Source organism: Kogia breviceps, chromosome 4, assembly GCF_026419965.1.
Source record: "Kogia breviceps isolate mKogBre1 chromosome 4, mKogBre1 haplotype 1, whole genome shotgun sequence".
Lineage (NCBI taxonomy): Eukaryota > Metazoa > Chordata > Mammalia > Artiodactyla > Physeteridae > Kogia > Kogia breviceps.
In genome coordinates this window covers 164,396,375-164,421,083 of record NC_081313.1, presented here as the reverse complement: position 1 = coordinate 164,421,083, position 24,709 = coordinate 164,396,375, and the positions used below count along the sequence as shown (strand labels likewise).

Genomic DNA, 24,709 nt, shown 5'->3' with positions numbered 1-24,709 from the left:
TCCATCTGCCCGAAAGAGGAATCACAGGCAGGGGCTCATGGAGATGTACGCACAGACCCACAGACGCACACACAAGAACTTCCTGAAGGCATTATATTACGATGTTTGGAGAGGTGTGGCCTCTACCTATAATCCTATAGTAACTGCTATATGCATCAACTGCTATATACCAGGGGCTGACTAGGAAACTTGTAACATTGCCATAAATCATTTGCACAATAACCCTGCATAGTAAGAATTTTTTTTTAACCACTTTATATACGAGAAAACTGAGGCTCTTAGAGTTAAAGAGTTTACTTAAAGCTGTAGAGTTACTGGCAGAATTAGGATTCCCCCCCAACCATCCCTCCCTACGCCGTGTACAGACATGCAGAGAGAGAAGACCAAGTGAAGACACGGTAGATGACCATGTGTAGATGGCCATCCACAGGCCAAGGAGAGAGATCTCAGGAGAAACAACTCTGCCAACACCTTGTCCTTGGACTTGTGGCTTCCAGGACTGTGAGGAAATAAATTACCATTGTTTAAGTCACCCAGTTTGTGGAACTTTGGTTTGGCAGCCCTAACAAATGAATGCACCATCTTAGGGTAAAATATAGAAGGAAAAAAAAGATAGGGTCCAGGACTGAGCTCTGAGTCTATACAGCATCCCAAGGCTGAATGGATGGGCAATGGTCAGCCAAGGAGCTGAAGAGAGTGCTTCCAGAGAGCCTGGGGAGGATCCGGATGAGTGTGACAGAGAGTCAGAACCCGGGAGCTAAGGCCTGCACCCAGGCATGCCCACACCAGAGCCCAATTCAGCGGCTCCCTTCCTGAAGGCAAAACCCTTGAGTTTAGAAGGGATGGCTGGATATAGGCTCTGCTCAGCCCCCCCAGTTTCTCCTGAAATTCCCAATGGGGGCAGCTTGGGTGGGCTCCAGAGAGGGTGTTGCTCCTTGGATCTGACAGGGAAGGAGCTCCATCACCCACTCATGACTTGGGCTGCTCCCCTGCATCCACTAGATTAGTGGTTCTCTGTCTGTGGCCCACAGAGCTCCCCCACCAGAAGGGGAGGTGTGCTTATTAAATGCACATCCCTGATTTCTACTTAGATCTACTGAATCAGAAAGTCTAGGGGCAGGGCTCAGGAATCTGCATCTTTTTTTTTTGGCCATGCTGTGCAGCTTCCAGGATCTGAGCTCTCCAACCAGAGGCTGAACCCGGGCCCCGGCAGTGAAAGTGCCAAGTCCTAACCACTGGACCACCAGGGAATTCCCTGGAATCTGCATCTTTATTCCCTATTCCAGGTGACTTTTCGGCACAGTAAGGTTTCTGAGCTGCTGCACTGGCTGGGGATTGTAAGGCAGGAACTGTGCCTCACTCTCTCAGCCCCTAGCATGGCGCCCACTACATGGATGTGCTTGAAAAGTTATTGCTGAATGGAAGACTTTTCCCCAGTTGATGTGGGGAAAGCTTATTTGCTCTGTTGAAAGACCTGGATGTTAAATCTTCCAGGGACGGATATGTCCCACCGTTGGCATCTTATCCCCTTATGCCATCCTGCTGCAGGAGGAATGACTGACTCATTGCCCCCAGAGCACAGCCAACCCAGCCTGGGGCCTGGGAGAAAAGAGTTCATTTCCATGGAAAACCTAACCACGCCATCCCTCCACTGACACGCCCAAGGCCCTGCCGTGAAGACCGGGGCTTGTTTGAGACACAACTGCGAAGTGATATAAGGGAGGGGCAGGACCAGTCACTGGGAACTGGCCTTGTGAAATTTCAGAAAAGACCACGGGAGCCGCGGCCTCGGCATGGTTCTTGGCCAGCTCAGTCCCCAGCCCTGTCTTTCCAGAGTCCTGCCCGGGGCTAGGGGGGCTGGCAGATGGAGCCCATAAGGAACAAAATCCCGGTTTTCAGTGCAATGGACACGACCATGGAATCTGACCCTTCATGAGAGCAAGACCTCGAAAGGGTGTGAGGTCTGGGGTCAAGGTGCAGCCTGGGCCACCATTTCTACCTTTGTTTTCCTCTCCCCTGGGAGGAGACCACAGAGGCGTGCTCTGGCAGTAAGTGCAGGTCCCCAGTGGAGCCCCAACAGGAGGCTGAGGGGACCGGGAGCCAGATGGCCTTGACCTCCCAAGCACAGGGGTGTAGCTACCAGCAGCAACACATAGACGCCGAGGCGGCCTCCTACAGGTATTTGGGCTTCGCTGGCCATACGGTGTCTGCGTGCGAAGCCTGGCACACGCCGGGAGGCCAAGAACACGTCAAGCGCGGAAGCAGGCAGAGGACCCAGGAGGTGGGGCTGGAACCCCCACAAGCTGCAGCTCAGCCCCTGGGGTGCTGGTTGAAAATGCAAGAGCCTGGGCTCCATCTCAGGCCTGGGGAATTGGTCCCTGGGGTGGGGGCAGGGAGTCCTCACTCTAACAGGCACTGCAGTTCTCAGGAGTGCTGGGGAGGGCCCCTGGGGAGGGAGGAGGAAGCAGCGTGCAGGACGGGGAGCACTGGTGGGGAGGTCTGTGCTTCTGATTGATTCGACACCGGGGTTTGGTAGGCCCTGTGGTGTGCTCTTCCTGGCCTTCTCAAAAGCACCTTGAGCAGAGAGGCTGTTGTGTGAGGTGACGAGTCTAATACTCCCATATTGAGAGACAGAGAGGAGCATGAGAAACAAAAAGAGAAAGAAACCTAGAGAGAGAACAAGAGAACCAGAGGGATGAACACAGACAAACAGGCGGCCAGAGGCAGACAGCTGAACACAGACGAAGACGGCTGGGTGGGCTCTCTCCTCTCGTTCGTGCAGGAGGCTCACACCCGTCAGCCCTGTCCCTGTCCTTCCCGAGGCCCTCACCTCTTCCTGCCCACGTGCCCCCTGGCTTCTCTCTGCACGTCCCCCAGGGGACCTTGCCCTCTGGGACCTCGAGACACCTGCTCAGCAGCTGCCACGGCGTGGAGGTTCTGGCTTCCCTGGACTGGCCGTGTGAACTCACTGTTCCAGGGGAGCAATCAGACCTTTGAAAGATGGGGCTGAAGGCAATAATAAAAGACCTTCTAAGTGGGCAGGAGACTAAGGCAAGCATGAGCTCCAGAGCCAGCAAGCCTGGGTTGTAATTCCAGCTCTGCCCTTTGGTGATGTTGGGTGAGCCTCAGTTTCCACAACTATGAAATGAAGATTAACCTCAGGGTTGCCGGGAGGTTTAAATGAGATGATATAGCTTACAGGGTCTGGTACTTAATGGCACATTTTGCATGTAGTATAGGGGTCTCTAAGAGAATATCCAATCCTAGTTTCGAGAAACCAAAATTATGAGAGCAGAGAAGAGCCTCAATTCACAATCTGGTCCAACCACCTGCCTTCAGAATATATAACTATTCAATGTAATTATCCTGGTTTTTTTTTTCCCTATTAGGCAATTGAAGTCCATATTGGTCAATGACTTGCACAAGGTAGGTGGTGGGAAGGGTATCTCTATTGACCCAACAAGGAGTAAGGCTGCCAGGGATCTGTTCTCTTCAGCTGCTGGCTGTGAGCATAATGAAAAGCTAAGGGCTTTCCAGTGACAGCTGTGGGGTCTGGGAGCAAGTCAGGGGCCCAGAGGACTGGTAGACAGATCAGGAGATGCATACAGAGGCCTGTAAGGGTCTTCCCGGGCTGGCGAACCATTTATTCTTTCAACTAACACTAAAGGCACAAAGGTGTCTAGACACAGGCCTTGTCCCCAAGGTGCACAGACAGCCTTGGGGGAAGCAGGACAAAGTCTTGGCACTAACAGAGAATTCTAGAAGGTTCTTTGTAGGGTTACAAAACACCAAATATTGAAGCCCTCTCCTCCTCCCTCTCCCACCTGCCTGGTGGTAGGTCAGCGCTGACCAGCCACCCCTCCCAGGGGAAGATAAAGGAGAGGAAAGTGACACATCCCTGGTAGTAGTTCTGACAAGGGGCTTGGTGGGGAGAGAGTCCCCACCATTGATCTGTCAATGGACTATGTGATGTGGTTACAAAAGGCCAGAAAGAGGCTGGTCAACTTGACCCGTCTGGCACCCCATTATGTGCAAATAGAGCTTACTCAGTTACTAGGGTGGGATTGCAAGCAAGGTTCCTTAGCCCTCGGGAGGCTCCCTGAAGGCATCTTAGGACCCATCATAGGGTGATGCAAGGAGCACAGCCAGGCACCTAGGATGCCTGGCCTGCTGCCACTGGGCCCAGACAAGTTTATCTGCTTTATAAACTGGGCTTCTGCCTCTGATTTCACTGGAAAGAGGAATTCCCTTGCTCATCCCCTCTCCTCCACCTCCCGCTCCCCTAACACGTTTGAAAATCACCATCTTCAACTCCAGCTCCTTAAGGGCAGGGACCTTGTTCAATAAAGTCTGGTGCCAGAAAACAAGTGAAAATAACTGAATAGATTTTAAGGGTATCAGGGCAGGGATCGTGACTTGTTCATTTCTGAATCCTCCAAATTGCCTTGCACGCAAAATATGTGCAACAAAACGTTTCCTACACGAATGATTGAATAAAGAATGGGCTGATGGATGAATGAAAGAAAGAATGAATGAGAAACAGGGGATTGTAGGACCCACTGTGAACACGGAGTTGTGCTCTGTGCAACGTGAGTGTGGAGGCTGGTGAGACACTGAAGGAAGTAAAGTCTGTTATAAGGCTTCAACTGGAGAATGGAAACCAGTGGCTTTCAGGTTAAATCAAGCCCACAGATGAAGCTGCCTTAGCCCTTATGGTATTTAAAACAATTTTTGGATTAGTTGCCAATATTAAAAAAAAAAAATCCAAACAACTCTTTTCTTGAAATATGGGGGCCTCTGGCAGCCTGGGGCCTGCGCCTCCACTGGCTGCAGACGGCGCCTGCTTTAGACAAGTGGGGTCTGTACCTTCCAGTCTAACATGGCCCACGGCCAGGTGGGCCTCTGGCATTTATATCACCTGCTTGACGCCTATAAACATCTCAGTTCGCAACCCCCATCTCAACCAGTGTATTTCAAACTGCAAATTGCAATTTGCTAGCATGTGGTGAAATCAATTTAGTGGGCCATGACCAGCATGAAAAGAAATGCAACATAAAAGAAAAGATCAGAGGGCTGTCACGCAGAGAAAGAGTATGCACTGCTTTGTGAAACTGTTGTCTATTAGATAATAATACAATGCGAATCAATGTCACAAAGTTGGAGAACGACTGCTCTAAATTACATAGAGTTTATCTTAGTCAGAAGATAATTTCTGAAAACCTGCAGGTAAGCAGATTTTTTTGGTAATGCGATCCCCTGTGTAAAGTTCTGGGGTAGCTGGACGGTGAGTCACTTCCCCAGATTCGCTACTGTGGAAAGTGGTGAGATCTTTAAACGGAGTGTCCTCGGACTGAAGCCCAGGAGCCCCAGGTTGACCCCGTCACCTCTCCCCACCCTGCTGGGGGCCGGAGGATACACTGGCAGCGAGGGAAGGGCCCCGGCCCGCCGGCCCCCGGCCCAGCCCCACCTCTCGGTCAGCGCCTTGCTCTGGGTGTCCCGGGCCGCCTGCAGGTCCTTCTCCAGACGCTTCCGGGCCATCTCCAGCTGCTCCACCTCCCCCTGGGTCCACTTCCGGGGGCTGATGAAGCGCATCTCCTTCAGCAGCTCCTCCTTCTCGTTGATGAGGATCAGCCGGTCCCTCTCGGAGTCGAGCACTCCCGGCCAGGCCTCGCTGTCGAGCTTGGCTAGCTGGATCTTCAGGTTGGCGATCCTGCGGGCCAAGAGGGTGAGCATGACTGGTGTGCCCAGGGCAATGCGGCAGCAGTGTGACAGACTGTGTTGCCAAGGTTACGTGGTCCAAGGAGCCATGCTGTCCTCAGAGCATCCTCTTTGACAGTGACTGACTTCCTTTTGATCAGCGTGTGGTCTCAAGGAACAGATTTTTATCTAACAAACATATGCGGGGCCTACCATGTGCCAATCATGAGTAGGCCCTGCAGGGATAGGGTAGAGGCAGAGTCTTGCCTGCAGGGACAGGAAGCCTGATAGAGTAGAGGTGGATTCGTCACCAGGCAATAGCCTCCTGCCACTAGCTAGGTGACCTTGGGCAAGTCTCTTCGTCTCTCTGAAGGGAATAACAAAACTTCCTTCCTTGTGGGGTAACGGTTGAAGGTTTTATGACATAATTCATAAAATGTCCAAGCACGACATTTCGTGCATGCTAAACAAGCACTCAGTGAATGTTTCTCCTGCTACTGTGCTTATTCCCTGGTTTAACTACTTCTTAGGTGTGTAATGTTGGGTACACTCTCTGAGCCTTGTACATTAAGAAAACAGTTACTCCTCCTTCAGAACTCGTGTCAAAATGAGCACCTACGTGTTCAGTGTGTCTGGCACATAAGTGCTGAGCCAGTGGCAGTCATGGGCCCGCTATGACCACAGCAAACACTGCCATTGCTTAACCTTGTGTTCTCAATCTAGAAAGTGGCGGCAAATACCCTGCGAACGGCTGCGGATTTGAGGTCAGAGGCTTTGGGTTGGAGTCTTGGCTCTGCCCTTCTTAAGAAATCATTTAGGGAACACAAGCTCCTAGCACAGTGCCTGGTACACTGCAGGCCCTTAATAAGTGTTACAGGAGGGAGTTGGGAGCCCTTCACTGCTTTGAGACACAATATCCTCATCTGTAAGATGGGAATAATGATGGTACTGCCAGGTGGGTTATGAGGACCAAGTGAAAACATATCATTAAGAGCTCTTTAAACAATGCCAAGTGCTACATAGACATTAGGTATGATTATTGTTGGATCAAATTAAGATTCACAGTATTCCTAAGAGTATTGCGTCAGATATTTAAAAGCAATCATGTGATCCTTTAGGATTTAGTCTTTGCAAAGTGCTTTTAGCTATCACTGTCCTAGCCTCACCCCATCCCTAAAGGGTAGATAGGACCTGGTGGTAATCCTGCTGGATAGATGGCCAGAGAGGATATGGCTCACCTAAGACTGCAGGTCATAAACATGGTCAATGTCTGCTGAGGTCCCAGACCTCTGGACCCTCAGTTAAATCTTTTAAAAAATTAAATAAATAAATAAACAAACACGCAAATAAATAAATAAATAAATAAATAATTTGCTGCGTTGGGTCTTTGTTGCTGCGTGCAGGCTCTCTCCAGTCAAGGGGGGCGGGGGCTACTCTTCGGTGCAGTGCGCTGGCTTCTCATTGGGGTGGCTTCTCTTGTTGTGGAGCACGGGCTCTAGGCACGCGGGCTCAGTAGTTGTGGTGCGTGGGCTCTAGAGCACAGTAGTTGTGATGCACGGGCTTAGCTGCGCTGCGGCATGTGGGATCCTCCTGGACCAGGGATCGAACCCGCGTCCCCTGCATTGGCAGGCGGACTCCCCACCACTGCACCACCAGGGATGTCACAGTTCAATCTTATCTGCAAACAATGTGACCAAACTCAAAACACTATTTGAGACAAGATCTCCATGCTGTGTAGTGAAAATTCCATAGAGAGAAACACATCTACATGTGCTCATTCCCCAGCCAAGTGTCTCAGCAGCGATTCTCAGAGTTACTTAATTTAAATTCCATATTCACATATACAGCAATCCATCAAAACTGGCTTTGGGATAACTCTGTAGCTGCTGTTATCCATCCAGCTGCTTCAAGGATAGAGTGGCATGGCCAGGTCTGGCAGGGGCTCCACTACACAGGGGACACTGAAGGGGTAATTGATGCTTTCTTGGATGTACTTTCTGGTAGCGTTTTCCTTATGCCAGTGATCCCTAAACTTTTACATCCTTAGGAGAAGCTGATGAAATCTGCTAGACTCACTCCCAAGAAACGCACATGTGACAAAACTTGGCATACAATGATCAGACCTTGCGTTATATAGCCACCTGCCCTCCCTGTTTCAAGACCTGCAGCCTCTGCTTTCCCATTCAGCAGGCTGCTCTATTCTTTATACTTAACACATTTTTGACCGGAGACGTATTACGGCCACAGGCGTTAGTTTCTGCAAAAATCCCAGGGTCAATAATGTGCTCAACTACCTTTGGGTGAAGGGGGAGGCACAAAGCTGGATAAAGGACGAGCCAGGAAGCTCTGTGATGAGAAGTTTAATGGCTCAACCCCAAAGGGAAGATTTCAGTCCTTTCATTTCTCCGTAACAGATCATCTAAGATAGGCATTCCAGCAAACTGGAATAGATCCAGGGTTCAGCGTGGTCGCCTTCAGAGGGGACAAGAAGTGGTTGTCCAAACGTAGAAGTCGTGCTGTTTTGCTGGACCTCTAGGGGGAGCTGAAATAGTGCACAGGATGTGTTTCTTCCCACCTGAACTGTATCCAATTTGTCCTTCTTTTGTTAACAATATTCCAAATTTTCTTTGGGAAATCAGTCCTCCTGTACTTTAAAGTCACTCGGTTCCCACAAAGCTGACCTCAGTCCCCTTCCCAGAGTCGTGCACGTGACCCATGCTTGGACCTTCATAGAATTCTTATTCCTCCCACCACCCCTGCAATAATGATTGGTTCTCCCAGAAAAGCCAGTGAGTCTCAAACCCAAAGCTTGTTAAAACAGTTGTGAAAGGTAGGTCCTCTGGGGTTTCTAACCTGGTAGTATGTAAGCCTAGAATTGCTGGGGCTCATCTTTCTGCTTTGACAGGAAAGTCTGTCAACACAAAGGCAAGCAGCGCTAAGAAAAGGAGAGCGTTTGAGTCTATGTAACATCATTTGAATCCCTGGATCCAGCTGTGCCTGAAGCTAGTTACCGCAGCACTTTGGAGTTCAATAGCCAACAAATTTCCTTTTTTGCTTCTTCTATTGAATAGTTTCTATTGGATTCCTGTCCACATTGCGTGGACCATTACAGATGCTCTAAAAATGTCAGCTTTGACTACTATTTTAATTTTATTTGTGGCAATGGAACCCAGCTGCTTAGGATTCTATGAAGCCACAGAATATCTGAAGTCCCTGGTGTCCACACAGTTTAAAAACACAGCTTGTTCCCAGTTGGGCAGGAGACACTGAAGTGGGTAGTATCCGTAGTCTTTTTAGCCTGTTGCTAAAACCCCAGCTGTGCTCCTTCACACCAAACTACTTATACGATTGTTGGTAAATCTTGATTTTAGAAGTTGATTTTCAGGTGGGCAAGTGGAAAGATTACGAGGCTTTGAGGTTTAAAGTATGGTTCAAAGCATAGTTCCATTCTTTATCTAGCTAAGTGTCCCTGGTTGAGTCATTTCCTGAGTTTCAGAGAGGATTAAATTATGAAGATGATAATACCTTCACAACCTTTGTGAGGATTAAACGTGATGAGATGTGTAAAAAGTAGGCACAGAGCAGATACTCTACAATGGTAGTTATCACTGTTGGGGCCATCCTGCCCCCAGCCCCCAGACTCTAATTACCTTCTCTTAGCCTCTTCATATCGAAGGCGCAATCTGACCTTCTCTGCCAACTGATTGTTGCTGCTGGTGCCGAACTGCAGGAAAGAACAAGTCGGGAATTATATGGCTATTGTGGCCAGAGCTGAGCTGGGTTTCAGGAGCTCATGAGAGACTTGACAGCTTGTGTGGGAAGCAGCTAAAAATAGTCCCCAATTACTGAGCTGGCTGTGTGAATTGCAGGGAAGCTAGTTAGGGGAAAAACACTTTCTTTCCTTAAGGCATGGGAAGAGCCCCAAACTCAGACATTTAACACTTCTCGGAGAGAAGCCGAGGGCCCGGAATATCATCTTGCAGCCCCAAATGGCTTGGAGCCCATTCAAGCACCAGAAGCATGGCGGACAGCTGGTCAGGAGGAAACACGGACAGCAAATACACAAGATGGCCATTCTGGGCATGCTGGGGAGGGCGCCCACCAGACACTCAGGGAGCCTGCAGTCAGGAGCGCAACACTGAGTGAGTGAGAGGAAGGTCCCAGAACTTGGAAGAAGGCACACAGTTCCTTCACAAATACTTCGGCCCACAGGTGGCTTGTAGCCGGACACATGGGTGGTGTGGGGAAGGAGAGCGCAGCCCCGTTTGCCATGCCATGCTCTGTCGGGAGTGCCAAGAAGCTACAAGGCTCACCCCATCAGACGTGAACACAGCTTCTCCTCACAAGTGGGAATACGGCTATAGAGACCAGACAGAATAGCATTTAGCCATGGAGGCTGGTTCATTCACTGTCACCTGCTCTAGGAAAACAAAAGCTCTTCAAAGTTATGGATTGCCGTGGGTCAGTCCCGCTCTAAGTCTTTCAGGGGCAACGTCTCGACAGCACTTGCACTATTCATTACTCTGACCGGGCTGAGCTTTCGAACTGGGAGGCAAGCAGCTGTCTGAAAGCTGTATGCATTGTTTTGGGATGAACAGGAGGGAAATAATCCTGTTTCCCAGCTGGTGAAAGAACAACAGAATGGCGCTGCAAATTAGCACGAAGGAAACCAGAGAAAGACGCCTGGTCCTTCAAACATACTTTCTGTGCAGCATCTAGAGATGCATTCACGTGGCCAGGGAGTCAGTGCTGGCTTTTTCTCCACATCATCATCTCATGTCATCCGGGGGCCAGGAGGTCTGCAAGAGAACGGAGCTCCAGAAGGCTGAGTTAGCAGCCAGGCCCACAGACAGTCACGAGCCAGCTCCTCAGGTGAGTAACAGGAAGGGTACTCTGTCCCTTGGGGGCCCACAGCAGCACGCACTGTCTACTCACACTTCCTGAGATGTCCGTCTGGGAGCTCACATCCAGGTACTGTTTCGGCAGCGGGAAACCCGAACTCTCCAGAGAGCTGCTGCTGGACCACAGGTCAGAGTGAGACCCTCTGTCGGTGCGGAAGCCGTCCTTCAGCATGGCGAGGCTCTGGAACGGAGGGCAGGGTTGGCGACGCACCCTCCTGGGAGGGAGCTCTGGGCCTGTCACTCTCTATGAATCTACTAGGAACCCATGCTGCCCCTGGACATCCCACTTATCCTGTAAAGAGCTACCAGTGAGTAGGTGCCAAGCACTGGGCCAGGCCCTTTACATGGGGGCAACCAGTGTGGACACTGGCTCTGGAGCCACACAGACTGAGCTGGAACCCCTGCTCTGCTACTTCCTAGCTGTGTGGTCTGAGCTTGTTGATGAACCTCTCTGTGCCTCAGTTTCCTCTCCTGCAAAATGGGAATAATCACGGGTCCTATCTCACAGGGCTACCATATTGATTAAACGAGATGACCAGTGTAAAGCACTAGTTCAGTCAATACTCAATAACTGTCAGCTCTACCATGATTTGATTTAATCCTAACCACGGTCCTGAGAGGAGTAACCTATGATTATCCCCCAATTTTATCCACGAGGGAGCTGTTACAGGGAGAAGCTGGCAATTGACAGAACCAGGATTTGGTTCTGGTCTATCCGACTTGGTACTCTTAACTGCTAAACACGATCAGAACATGCCTCACTGTCTGCTACTGTCTTGTCACTGGGCTGCAGTCCTGGGCAGGAGCTATGAAATTATTCTGTTTCTCCCAGAGTGCAAAGCTTCCTTCACCAAGTCATTTACAGTGTCTCTGAGCTTGACTGCTCATCTGCTGATGGGAATGAAACCAGAATATCTCAGAGGTCAAGGAGGCAGTTCCTTTGAGGGTAGGTGGGATATACAGGGTTTAAGAGAATGGGCTTCTGAGTCAGGTGTCCATGGGTTTGAATCTTGGCTCTACCACTTACTCTCTGACCTGTGCAGTCTTTTGCTGTATGATGGAGATAACCTAGCACTGATGTAAGGGATAAGTGAGACACAGTGTGTGCAAAGGGCTTGGCACTACTGCCTGAGAGATATTAAATCGAATCTGTCATCATTTGTCACTTCCCAGCACAGAGTTGGAACATGAAATGAAATGCTTATAAAGATGCTACATTTTGATGTCGAGGTAATGTTGAAACCACCTCCCTCCATTTGGTTCTGTGCAAAATAAGCCAGATGGCTAAAGCTAGTGGCAAGGAGGTGGTGTTTAGACTAGACCAGAGGGCTCCTGTTCCAGCTCTGCCATTGACACTAGCTGTGTGACCTTAGGCAAGTCACTTCATGCTCTGAACCTCCATTTCCTATGCTATAAAATGAGACCAAAAGCCCAAGAGAACTAGTGAGGAGAACTCACAGATCTTACAGCATGTGGAAATAGCCCACATGAGTCCTGGCATAGGAAGGTGCTCAGGAGAAACTGGGATGGGGCCCACATCACTGGGAACTCTCGTACCTTAATGAGATCTTGCTTTTCCTTTTCTCCACAGGTGATGGCCTTTTTGATGGCTTTTGTTTCCCTCAGGACAGCCTGAGCTTCGTCCAGTTTGTAGCTGCCCTGAGCATCAGACATTTTCTTATCGATTCTAGGAGACAGTCAACAGGAAAGGTCAGACAGAGATAGGGCGAGGGATGGGGTTTTCCCAGAAGAAAAGCATAGACCATAGTGCTTCAGTCCTGGAAGAAGTCTCGTCTCCGCCCTGCATACCCTTCTTCCCCAGGTCCTGCCTATTGGATAAGGCACAGAAGGTCCCTGTCAAATTGCAAATGTCCCATAGTGTGGGGCTGCAGAAGCAACACCATTCTTGAAGTCAACTCTTACAGGAAGCCTTCCCTGATTACATCCTTGAGTCCTCCGGGCTGGGCTAGGTGTTCTCATAACACGTTGTGCATAGCTGTGACACTGCACTCAGTATGTTGTGCTATAATTAATAATTTATGTGGTAATGTCCTAGACTTGATCCGACGGGCTTGAATATGTTTGTGCAGTTTTAGTATCTGGCATGGAACAGTCCTTTTTTCCCCCCTGAACGTTACTTTGTTCTATTTTACTTTATTTATTGAATGAAAGTTTCTTTAAATTCTATAGCGCCTTACAATTTTCAAAAGTTTCACCCACATGATTTCATATAACCCCATAATAACCCTTTTATCTCCCTACCCCTATACTGCCCCTTCCCCCTCCCCTCTCCCCACTGGTAACCACTAGTTTGTTCTCTATACCTGTGAATCTGCTTCTTTTTGTTTTATTCACTACTCTGTTGTATTTTTTAGATTCCACATATAAGTGATATCATACAGTATTTGTCTTTCTCTGTCTGACTTATTTCACTTCTTAGGATAATGCCCTCCAAGTCCATCCATGTTGCTGCAAATGGCAAAATTCCATTCTTTTCATGGCTGAGTAGTATTCCATTGTATACATATACCACATGTTCTTTATCCATTCATCTGTTGACAGATACTTAGGTTGCTTCCACACCTTAACAATTGTAAACAATGCTGCTATGAACGTTGGGGTACCTGTATCTTTTTGAATTAGTGTTTTTTGGATAGATACCCAGGAGTGGAATTGCTGAGTCATATGGTAGTTCTGTGTTTCGTTTTTTGAGAAATCTCCATACTGTTTTCTGCAGTGGCTGCACCAATTTACGTTCCTACCGACAGTGTAGGAGGGGTTCCCTTTTCTCCACATCCTCACCAACATTTGTTATTTGTGTCCTTTTTGATGATAGCCATTCTGACAGGTGTGAGCTAAAAGCTCATTGTGGTCTTTGATTTGCATTTCCCGATGACCTGCAATGTTGAACAACTTTTCATGTCCTTTAATCTGTCTCTCTCAACCTCAGGATTCTTGGGGCTACACTATTCTTTGTTGTCAGGCTGTCCTGTGCATTGTAGGATGTTCAGTAGCACGCCTGGTGTCTGCCCGCTAGATGCTAGCAGCATCCTGACCTTGAGTTGTGACAACCAAAAATGTCTCCATCCTTTACCTCATGTCTCCTGGGGGAGAGGAGGTTAGAAGGATGCAGAACTCCCAGCCCTACCACTTACTAGTGTGACCTTGGGCGTGGCCCTCATGCACATGGAGCCTCAGTTTCCTCCTCTGAGAAAACCTGGATGATGTCATCTTGCCCGGCCCATGTTCACGGAGCTGTGAGGAATGTCAAATGGGATAAGGATGGAACATCAAGTGGGGAACTAGGGCGTACCAGGCAAATGTGAGGAGTTAGAATACTTCCATCCTTGGGAGCTTCCCAGCTCATCCAGGCCCTACATGCAGGTTCGTTCTGATGGGGGAACGATGGGAGTGAAACAGCAAAGGGTAACGGTGTCGTTCTCTGAGGGTCAGACAAATCAGAGGTGGTGGGGAGCCCAGCCCTCTGGGGAAGGAGGGCTGTGCTGTGGAAAAGGTTCTGAGGGCAGAGAGAAATTTTAACTGCTTCACACTTTCATCAAAGGCTAGGGCCGAGGTTTCAGTTCCCGGGGAAGAAAAGGAAGTTTTACAGTCTACAGGAACACCACAAACCCATTATTTCAGGATGAGAAACCACTCATAGGCATTCCTTTCTGGTTTCCCGCTAGAGGCCAAAGTGTCCCGGGCTAAAAATAACCTGAGTGGGGAATCACAGGTTGCCATCCTGGCCTCATTGTCCGGGCCTGTGAGCAGGGGAGTGGATTGGCAGGGGGTGGGGGGAAGATGCGGTCTCAGCTCAGCCCTCCCCCTCCTCCCTTCCGTTATTTCAGCCTCCTCCCTGCGGGGAAGACAAAGCCCCAGTTATGTCTTCCTACTAAAAATAGCCTCTCTGTTCCTTTTGAGGACTTGGGCCTGGGCAAGCCTGCCCGGTCGGCTAAGACTGGTCTCAGATTTAGTTTGAAAAATTAGTCTACAGGGAGCTTTTTCCCAGCAGAGCCGAGTGTCTGGGACCGGAGGTGGCCCTGCCCCAAATGGGAAAGGGGTGCAGGGGAGACGCGGTGTGCTTGAACAGGGCTGGGGGCTCTGGGGAAGGGTCTGTGCCCGGCTCTCCTCTGCCAACTGGGGGAGGGTGGCTTTGAATCCTCAGGAGGGGACAGACGCGGTCTTGTCTGCCGGGTCTCAGGCTCCTCAGGCATCTTCTACCTGATGGCTCTCAGCGGCCTTAGCAACCCAGGCTCTGGAATTTGGCTCCAGAGTAGCTGGGAGAGGGAACACCCTTAGGACTGGGAAGCGGGGGTGGGGGTGGGGGGGGGGGAGGAGAACAAAGGGTTACCATTATGCACTCAGTGAATGAATCTTTTTCTTTTTTTTAAGGGAAAGAAAAGTTGCGTGGTTGGTGGGAAGGAGAGGGTGTGTTTTAGGATTTCCAAATTACACAGCTGTCCTTTCTCACAGCACTTGAGAGATTCACACACCCGGCAGCCACAGGGCAGCCACAGGGACGCAAGGCGAAGGCTCTGACGGCGGCCGACTCCTCTTGGTCTTGTCCAGACAAGTCTCACCTGGGCAGGGTGGCCCTGGGGACATGCAGAAAGATGCTGTCCTGCCCTCCTCCCACGGGGCTGCTGGGCCTAGACTTCCCTATTGACGAGGGCTCAGGGCAGCTGACAGGGCCAAATCCCAAGCTTTGGGCTCGATTTTTCTTTTCAGGCTCCTCTACGAGGTATGCTTCAATCCTCAGCAACCTTTTTTCTTTTTAAAACTGGGTTTGCTGACCATGAAGTGAACAAAGGGATGAGTTTCAGCTTCCCCCAGGTTCTGAAAAGAGAGGAGGCCACGAAGTGACTGGGTCATCCCCCACTAGACACTGAAAAGGGTCCCAAGCGAGAAGGTAAGGAGCCTGATGTCTTCTGGGTCTGGGGAGGGGGTTATCTGGGATGATACCAGGAAGGGAGGTATTAGCACACGAGCTTCAAAATCCAAGTCCCGGGTTCCAAACCAAGCTCTGACGCTCACAAGCTACTGGGTCTCGTGGGTCTATTTTCAGCCCCATCAATGAGGCAGAATAAAAACTGCTCTTAAAGGGACTAGAGGGCTTCCCTGGTGGCGCAGTGGTTGAGAGTCCGCCTGCCGATGCAGGGGACACAGGTTCGTGCCCTGGTCTGGGAAGATCCCATGTGCCGCAGAGCGGCTGGGCCCGTGAGCCATGGCCACTGGGCCTGCGCGTCCGGAGCCTGTGCTCCGCGACGGGAGAGGCCGCGGCGGTGAGAGAGGCCCGCGTACCGCAAAAAAAAAAAAAAATAAATAAAAATAAGGGACTAGAGACAACAAAACGAGGAAACTGGTACACAAGCACATACCCAGCGCGGCGTCGAGCCCAGGGAGGACGCAGAGTTCATCTGAGTTCCTTCCCAAGCGCAAGCAGGCAACTAGCTAGGGGTCACCACCCTCTTCTGCTCACTGGGCTCTCCCTGTGTGCCAGGCACAGTCACGCGCTCGATGTGGATTTTCCAATTCAATATTTACAATAACTCATTTTTCAGATAAAGAAACAGGAGCTCAAGGGGGTTAAGCCACTTTTCCACGTTCCCAGGGAACTGAGATTTGAACCTAGGCCATCTGTCCCTTGAGGCAACATCCCTAACCCTCTCTGCCAACGTGCCCATTAAAGCAGAGACCTTCTTCCACAGTGAACACGGGGCCGGCTTCCGGCCAGAAGTGTGGGTAGCCAGAGCCGCGATGCAGTCTTATCTGGGCCCCATATCAAACAGGCGGGCGAGGGAAGGGGAAAAAAAGGAGGTTTGTCTTAGGGGTTTCAGCGTCAGCTTACCAAGCAACAAGAAATTTCAATGCTGCTGCAGGGTGACAAAGTGGTAAAACAGGTTTGTGGTGGCTCTCGGAGGATAATGGGAAGTGTTCTAACCCCGAAGCTCCAGAGAATCGCAGAGGGGGGAGGCGGGAGAGGAAAGGGAAGGGCACCTGCGCTGAGAGTGAGTGGCCTTTAAACTATGTGCTCAGAACCTGCTCCACTACCAAGGGGAGGACTCGTGAGGCTATTTGCTTTGCAGGAATTTTCTGAAGTCACAGTACTGCCCTCAACTGTCCTTGGCACCACTGGTGATTACGAAGAAGCATAAAGCACAGCCCCTCGTCCTAATGAGACAAGGAGCCGGTTTGAGAGACACGATCGGCATATGTATATATACCTACTGAAATAACATATATCTATGTAAACACAAATAGATAAACACAAAGCCATAATATAGAACACCAAAAGGTACTCTACACAACCTATAATCCAAAGCCATACTTCCTTCTACCCTGTGTTCTGGGATAGTTGTGATAACTCACCCGGGTGGGGGTGGGGGTGTTTGGGGAGTGGGGAGATGTGAATTAGAACCAACCGGCCCCTCAACTGGTGGTCACAGTTTGCTCGATTAATTGGACTTGGAGACAGACACCCAAAGGCTCAGGGCTGTGGCCACAGAGTGGTGAAGAGTGGACTGAGGTCCAGGGGATGAGGAAAAGGTACAGTCAGGGAGAGGGAAACAGCAAGTGTCTACAGAAGCTGCTGTCTGTACAGAGGTGGCCTCTCTGGGAGTCCAAGTGGATGCCCCTTAGAACCGAGAAACCTACTGGCTGTCCTCCTTGGAGCTTCCACGAGGGCTACCAGGCACCTCTGTAATGACCATCCCTTAAGCCCATCAGATGTACTGAACATGTCTCAATACACAAGTCTCGATGACCCCCATGGTTAACAATGACAACAGCTAGCTCTTAGGAGCACTGACTATGTGCCGCATTATCCCCATCTATACAATGGAGTCAGCTAAAAGAGCCCTGCTTATAGAGTTGTGATGAGGTCACCCGTGCAGAAACACTGAAAGTGCTCCCTGGCACAGAGTGTCTGCTCAACAAATCTTAGCTAGTATCATCATGAGAGTGACAATGAACACATCTTCTCTAAGGAAACAACAGAGCTATATCTTGCTTGGCTGCGAGCCAGCTTCTAAAAGTGAAAATTACATTTGGTCCAAGTTCTGGAAACCCCTGCAGTCACCCATAAAGCACAGCGTGCACGGCATGGTGCCCACTCTTCTAATAATCTGTTTGTTGTGGAAGAGATCCTTGTTCCTTCTGGGGAGCTCACTAGCTGAAGTCGTTGCTCACTTTTAGGGGGCATGGAAAGAGGTGGTTTTGTTTGTTTGCATATCAGATTCTCCCGGATCTACTGGAGGGGATGAGACTGGTGTACAGAAATGCCCGACGATGCTTGTTTCTATGACCGGCTGGCAAAACTCAACTGAACGGAACAGACTTTAACGGCTTCAGGAATTCAGAGGACGATGAGAACCAGGTGGTCTGAAATGATTCCCCTTTTCTCTTTCCAAACCTCAATGTTGGGTGACAGTAAATGCCAGTGGAATAGAACTGGAATCGAATGATTAGAGAGCCCCATTGCGAGGAGGATGGAGAGAGACTGAAGGGGAGGGGGACAGAGAGGGCAGGAGCGGAGCACAGCTTGGGGGCAATCGCCGTGCCCCGCACTGCAGGGTGGACTTACTTCTTCAGTGTCTGAAAGCCACGCTCTTTGAACTGTAGCTCCTGTTGGAGGTGAACCATCTCTCTCTTCAGCTTGTTAACCTGGATGGCAGAAGAGCACACACGGGGCTGGGTCAGAGGTTGGTATCAATCCAGAGTCCCCCACTGCCCCTGCATAATGACTCAGGTCAACATCCCTTGGGCTGCCCTCACTGATGTTGCCTGGGTCTCCGCTGCTGCACATTCGGTTGGCATCCCAGTCCAGCTGTCCTGCAGGTCATTCCTAGCTGCCCTTGCTCCAGAGAAACAGGAAGCGGACAGGAGCTAGCTAACCTCTCTCACGCCACCTCACCTCCGTGAGCCTCCCCTTCCTATTCTGACAGATGAGGAGAATGGCAATTTCCTGGGTCGTGCATTACTTAAAGCAGGCACTGGATATGCTAGTGCATGGAGGTAAGAGGCAATGTAGTAACTTTACAGGCAAGGCATGGCCAGGAAGCCAGCCTCGGCCTGCAGGACTGCTTCGTTTGGCTTGCAGTTCTATTAAATTTTTAAAAATTAGTTGCTAATGATTAAATATTGAGATGTTTCATATACTTGACCTAGATATACAGTTCTTTTCTAAAAATACTTGAAGATCTCCCAGTGCGGAGCCTACATTCCAGCATGGCCATAAGACCGTAAGGCTGAAATTCCACTACCCCTTTAGACAGGGCCCACCCCCTAGGCTACACAGTCCCCACTACTCGCTACTGCCTCACTGCCAGCCCTGCCCCCCTTTCACGTGTTCTTGCAGGCATCTGAATTTGTAGAACCTATGTGAAGGCGCACTGAACCAGTGCTCACAACACTGACTTCATCTTGAGCAAGTCATTTAACTGCTGGTCCTCAGTTTCCACATCAGTAAAGGGGGAATAAAAATATCTGTCCCCCTAAGGTAATCAGGAAGTAATCAAATACAGTACTGAAGAATAAACAGTGGTTAGCAAGACAGCATCTTTTTTTTTTTTAAGATCTTTTTGATGTGGACCATTTTTAAAGTCTTCATTGAATTTGTTACAATATTGCTTCTGTTTTATGTTTTCGGTTTTTCCGCCGCAAGGCATTTGGGATCTTAGCTCCCTGACTAGGGGTCAAACCCCGGCCACCTGCATTGGAAGGCGAAGTCTTAACCACTGGGCTGCCAGGGAAGTCCCAGCAAAATTGCAACTTACATTAAAAACTTTAAAGTAAGCCTTGAGTCCCTGTGACCTTGGGCAAGTTACTTAGTGCCCCCCCACCCCGGCCTCTGTCGGCTCATCTTCAAACTGCAGATATTGACAGTGGCTACTTCATGGGGCTGTCTCAAAGGCATGTATTAGGACTCATGAAGCATTTAGGGCTACTCCTGGCATGCAGTGAGTACTTGTGAAAGGGTGGCTGCTATTACCATTACTATTACAGAAACGGTGGCTACTACTGCTACTCTTGTCATTATTTAGAATCTTGTTAGTCAGCACTGGCTGCTGCTGCCTAGTTGAAGCATCTACTCTGGTCTTGTGGGTGGGCTAGTAGCCTAAGGCTGCCTCAGTGACCCCCATCAATAGTATAAGCAAAGAGGACCTACCCGGGATTTTGCTGTGGCAATTTCAGCCTTCAGGATCTCAGGGTCATACTTAGAGCTGGATGACGAACCAGAGACCACTGCAAGGAAAAAGAAAAAAAAAAAATTTCTATAGAAGAAACACATTTTGGTCAAGTTGGCTTATTCGGCCATCTAGGTAAACCCGGAAAGGAATGACTATTAGTAAGCGACCTGAACGTCCAGCAAAGGGGAATTTGTTAAATAAATATGGTACACATATAAAATGGGGACTATACAATTTAAGTGATTTAAAATGATGGTGCTGAAGGATACTGAACACTTGGGAAATGTCCCAAACTTACTGTTATATAAAAACAATAATTTACAAAAAACCACAAAGAAGGAATAAGTTAAATTTGTAAAATATACACAGTTAACAAATACACACACACACACACACACACACACACACACACATCTGGAAAAAGACCAGAGAGATATAGCAAAAAGATAATACTGCTATCGAGAGATTTGAATGATGAATAACATTCATTTTCACCTTTGTATTTTTCTGTTTTGCTACATTTTCTAACACAAACATACAATTTTTAAGCAGAAGAAATTACTAAAAATATTTATTGTACTTTACAATATTAATGTACATTTGAAAAGGAAAATAAATTACCTGTAACTCTATCACCCTAATACAATTACCTTCTCTCCAAGTTACCTTCCAACATTTATCTACAGTTCTATCATGTACAGTCATACCTCAGAGATACTATGGGTTTAGTTCCAGACCACCAAATGATTATCGCAATAAAGTGATTATTGCAATAAAGCGAGTCACACGAATTTTTTTGTTTCCCAGTGCCTAAAAGATTTATGTTTACACTATACTGCAGTCTATTAAGTGTGCAACAGCATTATGCCTAAAAAAAGTACATATCTTAGTTAAAAGATACTTTATTGCTAAAGAATGCTCACCATCATCTGACAACGCCAGGTTGCCACAAACCTTGTTTGTAAAACCCACAATCTGTGAAGTGTCAATAAAATGAGGTATGCCTTTGGCTGTAATCTTACTGCGTTTTAAAGGTAGTATTTCTTTGTGTCTTGATAAAGGATTTTAAGGCTTACAAGAACGGACACAACAGAGTGATCCATTTAAAGGAAAATCAGACAAGGGACAATAAGAGTGAGGGAGCCAGTGGCATGAGATTAGGGCTCACTGCATACCATGAGGTCCCACTTCCTGACCCGCAGCCACAGACCTGGCTCTGAGCTTTCTACCTGCTGATGTGAAGAGGAAAATCGGCCCCATGTTAGAGTCACTGTGACTTTAAGGAAAACACAGCCCCACTGTCCAGGAAAGGGACAGTCATTCTTGGGAGACAGGCCAGAGAAGCGTTTCTCCCAAATCCTTAATCCCATAGTCTGAGCAATTTCATCACCTCCCCTTTCCACTTAATGTCACCTGCTGGGACCTGGATTTTTCTGAGGCTAGAGAGGCTTATTTGGAGATTGCTAGCAATTTTCAGTGTCTGGAGATAGAAGGGACAGTCATGAAGGGGACGCTGCTCTGCTCTTTGGATTTGGTTAAAATACCTGAGTGGACCTTTTGATTATGCATAAGGAAAGTTAAAGTTAAAATGGAACACTGGGAAGTTTGGGAAACAAAACTGCCCTGCATAGTAACTGACAAGTCATTCTGCACCATGGGTAGCATTACGTCTCTGCTGAGTTTGCAATGATGGTGGTGATGAGGAGGATGAGGCTGAGGATGAGGATGGAAGCTAGGCTTTACCAGAAGAGACGAGTGGCAAGAACACATGAACAGGGAGGACCTCGCAGACCTCGTCCTGAGCATGGAACAGGGACTCCAGGCACATGTTTTGTTTCTAATTTGAAGCTTTCATTTTCTGCACCCTGGTCTTTGCTGGACTTGGGGATTTCAGGGGGAGGACCTAGCTGGATACATAGCTGGAGGCACTGACTTCAGCAAATTCCCCAGATAGGCACTTTGGGAAAAATGTTAAGGTAATTAACAATCGTCACCCACCGATCGGTAGTGCAAACATGGTAAAAAGCCAAGAAGAGTCATCAGGGAGGAAATAAGATGGGGATACACCTAAAAAGGGGGGTGCCCGTTCCGTGAGCACCCCGTCCTGCTAACCACCCTGCTCATCGGTGCTGCTGGATGGGTGGTCTACACTAGGGGCAAGGGTTGAGGGCAGTTGTTAGAAGCCTGGGAGAGCCTGTGAAGCATGGCAAGTCCTGATCCTAACAAGGAGAGGCTCGCCATGCGGATCAGCGCTGCCAGGGCTGATTGTGGAACGTGAGTGTGTTCCATGGGCACACTTAGAAACTTTCCAGGAAAGGGAACCCCAAAAAGAACAGACTCTGCCAACTGGGCCACCAGGGGCTGGAATTACTACTACCCTCTGGAGAATCACTGTGAAATGCACTGTTTATACCCAAAGCTGCTGAAGTGGGATGTGGCCTGTTATTTTTATTTATTTTTTAATTTTTTTGCAGTACGCGGGCCTCTCACTGTTGTGGCCTCTCCCGTTGCGGAGCGCAGGCTCTGGACGCGCAGGCTCAGCGGCCATGGCTCACGGGCCCCGCCGCTCCGCGGCATGTGGGATCTTCCCGGACCGGGGCACGAACCCGCGTCCCCTGCATCGGCAGGCGGACTCTCAACCACTGCGCCACCAGGGAAGCCCGTTTTTTAAATAAACTTTTTGTTGAAGTGAAAAATAACATGTGAGAATGGAAAAGTACACAAATCATGTGTGTGGCTTGATGAATTTTCACAAAAGAAACACACTCAAGTGACCAGCACCCCAATCAAGAAACAGGTTACCAGCTTCCTTTCTGTGTCCATGTCCCCTCACTAACCCACAACAAAATAATTTTATATTCAAACAGGTGTGCCTTCAAGGTGACACCTTTTTATAGGTTTAATTTTTAGTTTTTATTCAAGTTATATATGAACAGTTAAACAGTATATATAAAATACTATATATTTTATACACCCAAGATTTGCTATAAAAAAAAGAGCATTCCCAATTCGCTTATCTCACTCATGAAAAAGGAACTGTTTCAACGGGTTCAGCCAGTTTCTTGGGTGTCCACTCGTGTGTGTCTGATAATATGCATGTTTTGCTGTTTCTTGATTTTTTTTCAGTCTTAGGCATGATTTATTCACTTCTCTCTCTGGAGGATGGAGTGTTAGCTTCACTCCCTCTCTCAGCCCCTACCCCACACAGGACACCCCTCCCAGCTCCTCATCAGATAACTTTGGCAAGAGCAACCTTCAGTGTTTGCATTACTTTTACACTGTAAACACTATTCAGGGCCGAGGCATATAGCCAACTTTCCCTATTTTTTCTTTCCAGCACATTTTTTGCGTTGTTTTTCCTAGAGTTAATAATTATCATTTTTATGCGTGCCTACTTTCCACAAATTTAACACTGATTCAACTTCACACTTGGCCAGTTATCTAAATCTCCTCTCACAGAGTTCCTCTCTTGGGCTCTGTCTCGCAGGGCATGTGCCAGCTTCAGTGCACTCTCTCTGCACACCTGGCATACTGAGACCCCCTCCTTGCCTCCTTCTCTCCTCCTTCCTAAATACCATGTTTCCCCCTCTGTGACTGCCCCCTCATTTTGGCAGAATATCACTTCCAGGAGCTTCCTGAGAAAGAATCCATGAAGGAAATAAACCTTTGGAAAACTTGCATGTCTAAAAAGATCGTTATTCTAGCCGGCCCTTGATTAAAGGTAGTCTTGCTGGATATAGACTTCTCGGTCGGAAATGATTTTCCTTAAAAGTTTGAATGCATTGCTCCGTTGTCTTTTAGGTTTCTAGTGTTACTGTTGAGAAGCCTGGAGCTATTCTGAGTCCTGATCATTTTTGTGTGACCTGGTTTTCCTCTCTGAAAGCTTTTAGGATCTTGAATCGTTCCCAGTGTTTGAAGTTGCACAATGATATGTCTTTGGTGCGAGTTAACTTTTATCCATTGTGTTGGGTGCTCACTGAGCCCTTTCAATCTAAAAACTCTCCTCTATCAGTTCTGGGAAATTTTTCTGCATTATGTCACTGATGCTTCTTCCCCTCTGTTTCTTTTGCTGTATCTGGAGCTTTTATTACTCAGATAGAGTTCTTGGCCTGATGCTCTTTTTTTCCATCTCACTTTATTTTTGTTCTGCTTTTTAGAAAACTTTGTGTTTTACCTTCCAGGCTTCCTGTGGATTTTTCATTTCTACTCTCATAGTTTAATTTCCTAAGGTTCTTTTGTGTTCTCTGAAGACTCCTTTTTTTTTCTTAATAAAATGTAACATCCTCTTTTAGTTTCATGGTTGTGTAGCATCTCTCGATGTTTTCTTCTCCACGCATATTCCCTGTTTCCTACAAGGGCTCCCTATCACCATGTGTTTGTTTTAATCTCTATTGTTCATGTTAGAGGCTTTCCATGGATGTCTGGAATCTCAGATGTCTGATCACACTTAAGACTGGGGGCCCAAAAAGCTGGCTGGAGTGGAGCTTGTTGATGATGGTTACATAATTGACTGTGGGTTATTTGGTACGTGATTTGGCTGGACTGTTTCATATAGGAATTCTCACTGTCAGTGTCTTTACATCTTTTCTCTTCACATCTCTTTTCTCTGAAGAGAAGAGACTCCGATTCCCCACACTCTTCTACTGTCTAGCCTGGAGGGTAATAGCCTGGCACCCTTCTGGGAGTCAAGTGGTACAGGCGGGCTGGGGTCTCAATCCTCAAGTCCATGTTCACTTAATTACCGTGTTTTCAGTACGACGCACCTCAAAAAAATAAACCTCCAATTTTTCCCCACATTGGGGATGGGCAGTGGCCTGGGTGCACTGATCTGGGAAGGAGATCTGGTGGTCTGTGTCTCAGGAACAACTCTCCTCCAATCTTCTTTCAGGCCCTCCTCACTCCACTTCCACGCTGAGATAGCCA

General features: G+C 48.4%; 1 protein-coding gene across 2 annotated transcripts in view; it reads right to left on the bottom strand.

Moving 5' to 3' along the window:
* The window catches only part of WWC1 (WW and C2 domain containing 1), a 149,628-nt gene that overhangs the window by 35,740 nt on the left and 89,179 nt on the right, over window positions 1-24,709 (bottom strand). For both annotated transcript variants that reach the window (XM_059063072.2, XM_067032290.1), the window contains 6 exons: window positions 19,765-19,841; window positions 18,181-18,260; window positions 12,156-12,285; window positions 10,633-10,779; window positions 9,348-9,421; window positions 5,468-5,710 (listed from right to left, as the gene is read on the bottom strand). In XM_059063072.2, the coding sequence (XP_058919055.1) occupies window positions 5,468-5,710; window positions 9,348-9,421; window positions 10,633-10,779; window positions 12,156-12,285; window positions 18,181-18,260; window positions 19,765-19,841 (751 nt within the window). The remainder of the gene's footprint in view (window positions 1-5,467; window positions 5,711-9,347; window positions 9,422-10,632; window positions 10,780-12,155; window positions 12,286-18,180; window positions 18,261-19,764; window positions 19,842-24,709) is intronic.